Genomic DNA, 10518 nt, shown 5'->3' on the forward strand with positions numbered 1-10518 from the left:
CTGCCCTAACTATGGCAGAATATTTCCGAGATGTCAATGAACAGGACGTCCTTCTATTTATCGACAATATCTTCACAAGCATCCAATTCTAATATATATATATATATAGAATACCTTGTTTTGACTGTATCGCACTATGTATCATAGATACATCAATTACCAAATGAAATTAAAGATAAATTTTTATTAATATATAAGACCGAATGAAGTATTCTCTAAAAAATAAAAAATAAAACAAATGGAGTATGTTTTACCGTGTAAATGTGTAAATTACATATATTAAATGGATGCTTGTGAAATTTGTTGATATTCTTGAAGACAGAAATTGTGTTGCGGATTGAAATATAAAATGTTTTTACTTTTGCTTGATTATTTTTTTTTACATGGTTGTTTCTTCTTATATTTGGTTCTGTCCATTTGCTAGTAAACGTTTTGGTACGGATTTGGACTTTTTAAGTAATTTAGTGTCTAGAATTCACCTTTTTCAAGGAGAATAAGTGGGGTGTCCGGGGTTCGAACCCCGGCTCCTGCATATAACAATGCATGTCCATGCCAACTGTAGAGATTTGGATTTAGACAACATTAGTAGGAAAATATTTGTGGAAAAACAACTTTTTCAAAATCACGTTGATAGATAGTATACGCTTAAAATAGAAGGGCACAATGTTTCTTTTTTGGGTTAAATATGCTTTTGGTCCCTATAAATATATCAATTTTTCGTTTTAGTCCCTCTAAAATTTCCTTTCAACTTTTAGTCCCTAAAAATTTTTCCATCTTCACTTTTGGTCCCTCCTTTAAAGTAAACTTATATGTAAAATTAATATTTTTAATAAAATTTTGAATAAAAATTCATAATATTTTAAAAATCTCTCCCAAAAAAATTTAGAATTTTTTAACAAAACATGAATTTAATATGAATTTTTATATTTTTATGGTTAAAAATTCATATTAAATTTATGTTTTGTTAAAAAAATTCTAATTTTCTTTGGGAAATATTTTTACAATATTCTACACATTTTTGCATAATTTCATTAAAAAATACTAAAATTAACTTAAAAATAGGGACCGAAAGTAGTGATTGCAAATTTTATAGGGACTAAAAATTGAAGGAAAAATTTAGAGGGATTAAAACGAAAAGTTAGTATATTTATAGGGACCAAAAACATATTTAACCCTTCTTTTTTTTAGGGAAAGAAGGGCACAATGTTGTTCACCCTTACAATTGAAGCAATGCAAGTCCTAACTCCAATGTCAAAAATCGCAAAATTGAAAGTTATGATCGGCGTTTAAACTTCGACCGTTCTATTTGTGTGTGTGACTTCTCAAATATGATTGATGTTTTATATAGGATAATGTTAACCAGTGCCAGGGGACACTAGTTAACATGACACTTTTATATATATATATATATATATAAAATTGAAAATGTGGTATGATTGGTGTTAACAATTTGTTAATGTCTTTTTTTGACAAATTTTTTTAATTTCTTAATATTCAAAATATAGATATAGTATCCGATTCTTGGATAGCATTTAGGTAACATTAACCAATCACAATGTTACAAGTGTACAAAAGCAAAAAATCTTAAAGAAAGAGAAAAAAAATCATTTGTGACATAGTGGTTGACCAATGTCACCTGACATTGATACCTTAATGTCACCCAAATACTACCTTTCATTCTTATACTTTATTGTAGCTCCCGATTTTCCCCTACTTTCGCAACATTTATCTTAACTTTATGTTATATTCAAAAACTAAAATCACTATAAAAAAAAAATTAAAAGAAATAATGATGCATATGTCAATGTTGGGCAATTTATCTTTTGATCATTATAACGTCTTCTGAAATCATTCAAAAACTAAATTCAATTTTATCCCAAAACTGTGTGCCACTCAAAGCATTCATTATTGATCAATTGGGTTCTTTTCTCTGTGATAATGAAAGACACTATACCTTTTGATTGCTTTTGAATTATTAGATAGGATCAAAGGAAATTAAATTATAAAAGGTATTATTTAAATTACATAAAATAAGAAAGTATGAATTGAAATGTGATAAATAGTTTTTTTATTATTTAATACTTTTACTTTGCTTATATTATAGGTACGACGTCACGTAGAATTTGTATTTATTTTTCTTTCTTCATGAAATCATCTAAAAATAAATTATATTTTGTTTTGCTTCCATCTTTTTTTTTTTCACTCCATGTTGAATCATAATTAAATGACTTTGAAATGTTCGTTATTGATTTTTGACGTAAGCTTAATGATTTAAAGTACCCATGATTGGGCTTTTTGCCCTATAGTTCATAAAAACAAAGGTTATGGACTATAATGAAACAAAAAGAAAAGGCAATTCTAAAAAAGTTATAATAAATTAAAGTTAGTGCCAGCTAGCAGAAGCTCTTAATCTCCGTTGAAAGTTCAATATTGTGTGTTGTATAAAAGAATTTAAAAACTATACGATCCAAACGATTGAATTTAAACGGTTAATAAGCATTACAAAAAGTGAATTATGGAAAATTTGAGTTTGATTTATGACCGAAATGATTATTGATCAAATTTAATTATCTTCGGTCGAATTCTAGATTTCCTAATTTCCTTCATCTAAGAATCGAAGGTTAATAGGAAAAGTAAATAAAATAAAAGAAGTTTTAAAAGACAAGAAATAAAAATAAAAGGGTTAAATATGTTTTTGGTCCCTATAAATATGTCAATTTTTCGTTTTAGTCCCTCTAAAAATTTTCTTCAACTTTTAGTCTGTATAAAATTTTTAATCTTCACATTTGGTCCCTCTTTTAAAGTAAACTTATATGTATAATTCATATTTTTTAATAAAAATTTTCAGAAAAATTCAAAATATTACAAGAATCACTCCAAAAAAACTTTAGAAATTTTAAATTCAAAATATTTGATCTTGACCATTAAAAACTTCTTTTAAACTTCAAAATTAAGATTACACATCAGTTTTATGATCTTGACCATTAGATCAAATTCACGTTGTGTTTAATCACAAATGTTGATATGAGATCAGAATGTCAGGATTACACATCAGATTTATAAATTCTAATAAAAAAATATAAGTATTTAACAATATTTTTTTTTTTACATTTTTCAATCAATGGAAATTGTTTGAGAAATTTTATAATTTTAAATACTGAAACAATTACAATTGTTTATCAATTAAAATACTTTTTAATGATTTCAAATACTAAAACAATGACAATTGTTTTATCATTTAAAATACTTTATTAGTAATTTCATAAGGTAATTATTTTAATCATAATACTTCTAAATCACACATGCATTTGATTATGATTTTTTCAAAATTTTTAATTAAACTCAAACCTTAAACCCCCAATTTAATCTTGTACTAGATAAGATGATTAGATAAAATATCTCTTATAATTAGTAGTGGGTGATTTATAAATGAATTAAATAAAATAAATAAAAAAATAAAAAAAAGAACTGCAAGAAATCTTAGAAAAGGTACTTGCTTGCTACACTCTCATACTCCTAAAAATTTACTAAATGTAAATAACGAGTTGACTCATCTCACAAGGAAGCAATTTTCATACATCACAAAGTAAAGGCGAACGAGTTAACTCAATCTTCCATTTCAATCTTCTCTGCTTCATCACTCATACTTCATAATTTTCCATAACCCATCAAAATTTAACAATGACCCATTTATTGAATTAACATGAACATCATCATTCTTCATTCCAAGAAGTTTTTTCTGTACGAACGATGTTTGCAGAAGGTGCAAAGATAGTGCATAGAAACTGTTTGATGAAATTCCTCAACCATGTTTAGCACACAAAACCCATTTCTCTACTTTTGTATCACCATTGATTCCTTCATTATCATTCCAACATAACCCTTTAACCATGTTGTTGCTCATAGAAAGCTGAAAGCTTTTTCTATGGTTAACCAAAATGTACCTTCTAACATCCTCTGGTAACATCAGTGTGTATCTCTCTACACACTTCACTTGTTCAACCAATGAATGACCAGTTGAATTTGATCTCAAAAGTTTCAATTTTGATGGATGGCCATCATCATGATTGATACTTTCTCCTTTGTTCGCGTCAGAGTCAATTTGGTTTGGGTTTTGGTTTTGGTCATTGGTAGTATTATTGAGAGTTATTTCGGGTACGGTTTCGGAATTTTCTTCACATGTTTGTTCATTGTTGAAATTGGTTGGGATGGTCATTGCAACTTGACAAGAATCTTGGTTAAGATTTGCGCGACAAACGGGACAAGTGACATGAGAAGCTAACCATGAATCAATGCATTGAGGATGGAAAACATGGTTGCATTTAGGTAGTAATCTTAAAGTGTCTTGTTCTTTGAAATCTGTTAAACAAACTGCACATTCCAATGGTCCTTTATCTGTTTTAACGTCTTTGATTGTTGAGTAAAAAAGGATAGGGAAAGTGTTGAGTAGTTCTTTGTTTATACCTTGTGAACATGAACATGGACAATCCGTTGTGTTGCTTCTCGTGACAACGATGCGCGATTCAACGCAGTTTCGGATGTAGAAAAACACGATTCCTAGGATAAAAAGTAAACAAAGTACTGCACCAGCTGTGATTGCAAAGGAAGGATTCCATCTATGATGAGAGATATCAGTAGGAACAGGTTCCATGGAAGCTTGTGATTCAACATGGTTTAGGAGTAGAAGAAAGAGGAAGGGAGTTATAGTTGTGAGGGAAGTAAAGTAAGAGTTTTTGAGGTGAAAATTAAGCATGTTTGTTTGTGAAAGTTGAAAAGGTTTGAGAGTGATGTGAATGAGGAGTGTAGTGGAGTTGTTTTTTTAGAGAGAGGAATATGAAGAGAAAAAAGAAGAGGATTGATTGTTATAAAGGGAGAGAGGAGAGGAAAGGAAGTAAGATGGGAAGTTCCATTTGTTGCTTGAAGAACAAGGATTTGGTTTAGTGGAGAAAAGGTTGAAGGATGAACGGTGAAGAGTGAAGTGTGAAGTGAACACTCCTTTTTATGCTCCTTTTTGATGAATTCTTAGGGACTATAAATATAGTAGAAGTTTTGGAAGATATGTTAATTAATTAAAATATTAAAATAACAAATCATAACTCATAAGTGACATTAGTTAGAAGGGAGTATTTTTTTTTCTTTCTTTTTTTCTTATAGCAATGCTTGTTTGGTCAACAAAAGGGACAAGTCATGAATGAGCACATCCTTAAATCAAAAATGTTTTTGGGCACACATAAATGAAAAAGAATTAAAAGAGAAATAAATAAGATGAAAACAAGGGGCATTACAACAGGATGGGGTGTGACGGATTTTACTTTTCCCGTTCCCATATTCTACTCTCATATATTTATTAATTTTTTGACAGAATCTACTCTCATATATTTATGTGTTACCTTAATCATACCAAACATGTATTTTCTACGTTCAGAACGGGTTTGACTAAAGGTTTAGGTGAGTCGGTAAAAGCAAGAAAAAACTAGGGGTGATAATATGATCCATGAGATCCATATCCATCCAATCCATCCACTACAAAATCCGTCCATTAAAAACTATGGATGAATTTGATCCATCCACCTTATTTTAAAAATCCAATGGATCACCTCTTTTTTATTTAAATAATTATATTTTTGATTATCACCTTTTTTTTTTAACTAAACTATTTAAATAAAAAAGCTTATTCATGCAAAACAACTTATTAATATCTCATTTTCAAAAACAACTTATTTATGCAAAACAGCTTATTACGATCTCATTTTTAAAACAACTTATTTATGAAAAACAGCTTATTATGATCTCATTTTCAAACACAGATTATTCATGCAAAACAGCTTATTTATGCAAAACAGCTTATTAATATCTCATTTTCAAAAATAACTTATTTATGCAAAACAGCTTATTACGATCTCATTTTCAAAACAACTTATTTATGAAAAACAGCTTATTACGATCTCATTTTAAAAAAAAGCTTATTCGAAACAACTTATAATAAGTTGTTTTGCATAAATAAGCTGTTTTGAATAAGCTGTTTTTGAAAATGAGATCATAATAAGCTATTTTTGCATAAATAAGCTGTTTTGAATAAGCTGTTTTTGAAAATGAGATCAGAATAAGTTGTTTTGCTTAAATGAGCTGTTTTGAATAAGCTGTTTTTGAAAATGAGATCATAATAAGCTATTTTTGCATAAATAAGCTATTTTGAATAAGCTGTTTCTGAAAATGAGATCGAAATAAGGTGTTTTTGCATAAATAAGCTGTTTTTGAAAATGAGATCATAATAAGCTATTTTGCATAATTAAGCTGTTTTGAATAAGTTGTTACTAAAAATGATATCGAAATAAGCTGTTTTGCATAAATAAGCTGTTTTGCATGAATAAGTTGTTTTTAAAAATTAGATCATAATAAGCAATTTTTAATAAATAAGTTGTTTCTGAAAATGAGATTTGAATAAGCTGTTTTTGAAAATGAGATCAGAATAATTTGTTTTGCTTAAATGAGCAGTTTTGAATAAGCAGTTTTTGAAAATGAGATCATAATAAGTTGTTTTGCATAATAAACTGTTTTTCAAAAGAGATCCTAATAAGTTGTTTTGCATAAATAAGCTATTTTTTTAAAAAGAGATCGTAATAAGTTTTTTTGATAATACACCCTATCAAAAAAAAAATAATACACTTTAAAAAAAAATAATTCACCTATAAAAAAAAATAATACACTAAAAAAAATTATAGGCTTTGATTTATTGATCGGATGGATTATCCATCCATTAAAATCTAATAATGGATGGACTTCATTCTAATTGGATCGACTGAATGGTTTTTATTAAAAAAAAAGAATAGTGGATTGTAATGAACTAATGGACCTTTTCGATCCATCCATTAGGATCCAAATTCATATCCATCCAATCCATCTATTTTGCCAAAAAACAAAAACCTTCAAATTAGACATTAGTTTAGCTTAAAAAAGTTTGTTGTTTAAAAGTTACTCTTTCAATGAATATTTCATACAGTTTTTGTTTTCATAACTAAAGGATCATTGGCATTAGTTTTTTTTTTTGTTACAGAAATTTTAGGGTGAGGGGATGATGCCCCAGTCTAAGGGAGGAAAGATCTTCGGGCTCAAAGAGCACTTACAAAGGTAATTACATTTACCTCCCTACAAAGGCACTAGCGGGGCTCGAACCCAGGTTCTCTCAGATTCAAGACCTGTTTTTTTACCACTAGACCAAACCTTTTGAAGTTCATTGGCATTAGTTTAGCTTAAAATAGTTTGTAAGAGTAGTAGTTTAAAAAGATTCATTTAATATAAAGTTGCAAAATTAAAGTGTTTGGTTGTGCATTTTCACGTTCTTATACTACACGTTTTCTCTTAGAAGTGGAAGAAAGCTGGTTTTGGTGGTTTCCCATGAATGTCTGCTTTTCTCATTCCCTAGAATTCTGTTTCAACAAAGCTATAGATGTCGACCACACAAATCTTGAGTTACTTCCATTCAGGCTTTTTTCCTACCGTGCATCCATAATGATAGTTCCTTAAGAAGGATTTCTTAAATGAACTCTACGTGACACATCACTTATTTGTAATTTTTTAATAAAAAGATCTATTAAAGACTCAATGACTCCAATGACTACTTGGTCCCACTTGCATAGAGGTGTAATAAAATGTGTACTACTTGGTCTCACTTGTAAAAAGAAGTAATATGTACTCCATCTGTTTCTAAATATAAGCAAATTTTACTTTTTAGGTTCATTCAATTAATGATGTATGTAGTTCATGTTATAAACCACATACATCATTAATTGAATGAACCTAAAAAGTAAAATTTGCATATATTTAAAAACGGAGGGAGTAAATTATTTTTGTTTAATGATGTAAAGATACTGGGACATATTTAAGTACTTTTCATTGGAGTCTATATTGCCATTGGAGTCATTGAGTCCTTAATATGTCTTTTTATTAAAAATAATTACTCCCTCCGTCCCAAATTGTATGACGTTTTGGGCCTTTCACGCTTATTAAGAAATGTAATTAATATTGTGTTGGAAAAAGATATTATGAGTTGTTTTACAAAATTATCCTTAATAAATTATATGGGAAAAATAAATGAAAAAATTAAAAGAAGAGTATTAAATAGTTAAGGATCTAATAGGAAAAGTAACGTTAAAGTTGAAGGTGAGAAAAACACAAGAAGAGGGGGTTGAATTGTGTTGGTTTTTTCTTCTTTTCTCCTATGTTGAAAACACTGATCAGAAGCAGATAAAGTTCTACTTCTGAAGTGATGTTCAAAACTAGATGCAGCGGATAAAAAGAGAGAGAGAGAGAGAGAGAGAGAGAGAGAGAGAGAGAGAGAGAGAGAGAGAGAGAGAGAGAGAGAGAGAGAGAGAGAGAGCAATTATACAAGTTCCTTCCATAAGCAGGAAGTCAGTCATGTCCCCCTTGCACTTCCAAGGAGAGTTCACTATGTAATATCTGATTGCAATCGCTCAATGCTAAACTAGCAAAAGATTTCAAATGCTCAAGCACAACTGCAAGAGACTTCCTATGCTCCTGAACACAATCAAGAGACTTTTATGCTTAAGCACAACTGCAAGAGACTTCTAATTCAAACAGAATTACAAAGAAAAATATTTGAGGTTGAACACTTGATATACAATCAGTGATGTTCACAATACAAATCAGATACAGACTCTTAAGACTCTAGAATTTATAAGATATGAAAGTTGTTAAGAAATTCTAAGTGAACTTTTGAATGCAGAACAATTTCAGCAGAGTTTTGGCACTTGTAAATTGTTGTTGAGTCCTTGCCAATCTCTAAGTCTTCACTTCTTTATATAGAGGTGTGAAAGAGACGTTGTGAATTGTCAGCACATCAAAATAGAGTCGTATGAAGCTTTGATCAATCACCAATAATCTTTTTCCTGATATGTTGTCCTATGAAGGAACAATTTCAAATCCATTCCAGTTGAGAGGGAACGTAGTTGCAGGCAGAGCTATTTTTCTTGTCTTGTATCAGAGACAAAAACAGAGTAGTGGTTATACACTTCGTACAATTGTACTTTGTCAACGCTCTTTGAAGAACAAACATCCAATGCCTTCAAATCCTTTCAAAATAGTCCTTGCTTCACTCTTCCAGTTTTCTACAATGCTTGGACGAGAATAAATCCATTGAACAACCTTTGAAGCTTTAAGTCGCATCTCCTGATGAACTTCAGCTTCTGATGAACTTGCTTCTGACGACGTCATCACTTCAGGAGCACATCTCTTCAGACGCTTCAAACTTCCTTTTTGTTGATTCATTTGCTCTCTTTTGTTCTTCCAGAACCTATTTAAGATGTCAAATTTTTGTCTATGGTCCTGTACACTTAAACAAATATTAGCATGTACAATTCACAATTTTTAATACCTTGTTATCATCAAAACTCTAAAAGGGTAATGTTAAACACATTTTGTTCCAACAAAAATTTCATTGGTATTGGAAAGTGACATACAAAGTATTACTTTTAAAACTAACCAATAGTTAATAAGGATAATTTTTTCTTTTAAAACTTTGAAAAAATAAATGTGATATAAAAAGTGGAAAATTGAAAATATTACTCCAATGCAATAATAACTTTTTCTTTTCAACTGTACTCTTCAATTAATACTCAGCACACTACTTTTAAAGTATTACTTTTAAAACTAAACAATAGTTAATAATAATAATTTGGTAAAATAACCATTATCTTTCTTTTAATCATTGCATTTTTTAATATGTGTAAAAATTTAAAACGACACTCATTTTTAAATGGAGGGAATGATGACTTGTAAGGATGAAGGTACAAACAAATGTATGCGTAAAAGGTAAAATTTCCTTTTAATAGTAACAGGTTTATTGTGATGGACAATGATTTATCAAAAAAAAAAAACGATGGCTAATGATTGGAATCTGAGACAAAAAGTAGTAAAAATAATGCGCAGAATAAAAAATGCAGTGGCAGGATCTACGAGCAAAGTTATTTAATCCCTCCGTTTTAAAATGAATATCGCTTTAAGCTTTGTCACACATATAAGAAATGGAATGAAATAATTATTAGATATAACAATTTTACTAAACTGCTATTGTTTTATAAAATTAAAGTTGTATTGACAATTGTGTGAGAGAAAAGTTGGAGTATTTTTTTAGATTAAAGTTGGAAGAAAATATAAAGTTGTATTAGAAATGTAAAGTAACATTCATTTTAAAACAAATTATTTTTGGTTAAAGTGACACTCATTTTGAAATAGAGGGAGTATGTTTTTGAAAAGTAATGTAAAACATGGACAAGTAATCCATTTTATTCTCTTTCTATTTTCAGCATAATGAAACAAATGCAATTACAAACATTATATTTTTTAAAATATAAAGAAAAACACATTTCAAAGTCATTTTAGTTGAAGGAGACAGGGTAAAGTGAAGGAGGAAGTTGGAAGAAAATAATACTAATGAATGAAAATAGAAGGAAGGAAAATGATATGATTGTTTATTTTGTTCGTATGCAAAGTGAAAAAGAA

At 29.2% G+C, this 10518-nt stretch overlaps 2 protein-coding genes across 2 annotated transcripts in view; one reads left to right on the forward strand and one right to left on the reverse strand.

The window, feature by feature from the left end:
* LOC120576024 (ATP synthase subunit beta, chloroplastic) overlaps positions 1 to 92 on the forward strand; it is a 1351-nt gene extending 1259 nt beyond the window's left edge. The window contains exon 1 of the mRNA XM_039826984.1: positions 1 to 92. This exon is cut by the window's left edge and continues 1259 nt beyond it. Within this exon, the coding sequence (XP_039682918.1) occupies positions 1 to 92 (92 nt within the window).
* A 3308-nt stretch (positions 93 to 3400) lies between these two features.
* LOC11446652 (E3 ubiquitin-protein ligase ATL6) lies at positions 3401 to 5007 on the reverse strand. Its single transcript, XM_003619410.4, has one exon. It carries the CDS (start codon positions 4751 to 4753, stop codon positions 3803 to 3805), a length of 951 nt encoding a protein of 316 aa, XP_003619458.1. The 5' UTR covers positions 4754 to 5007; the 3' UTR covers positions 3401 to 3802.
* Positions 5008 to 10518: the final 5511 nt, after the last annotated feature.

The sequence above is a fragment of the Medicago truncatula genome, chromosome 6, assembly GCF_003473485.1.
Source record: "Medicago truncatula cultivar Jemalong A17 chromosome 6, MtrunA17r5.0-ANR, whole genome shotgun sequence".
Classification (NCBI taxonomy): Eukaryota; Viridiplantae; Streptophyta; class Magnoliopsida; order Fabales; family Fabaceae; genus Medicago; species Medicago truncatula.

Bases quoted from the DNA above. Each gene is read 5' to 3' on its own strand.
- LOC11446652 (XM_003619410.4), bottom strand. From the start codon at position 4,753: ATGCTTAATTTTCACCTCAAAAACTCTTACTTTACTTCCCTCACAACT.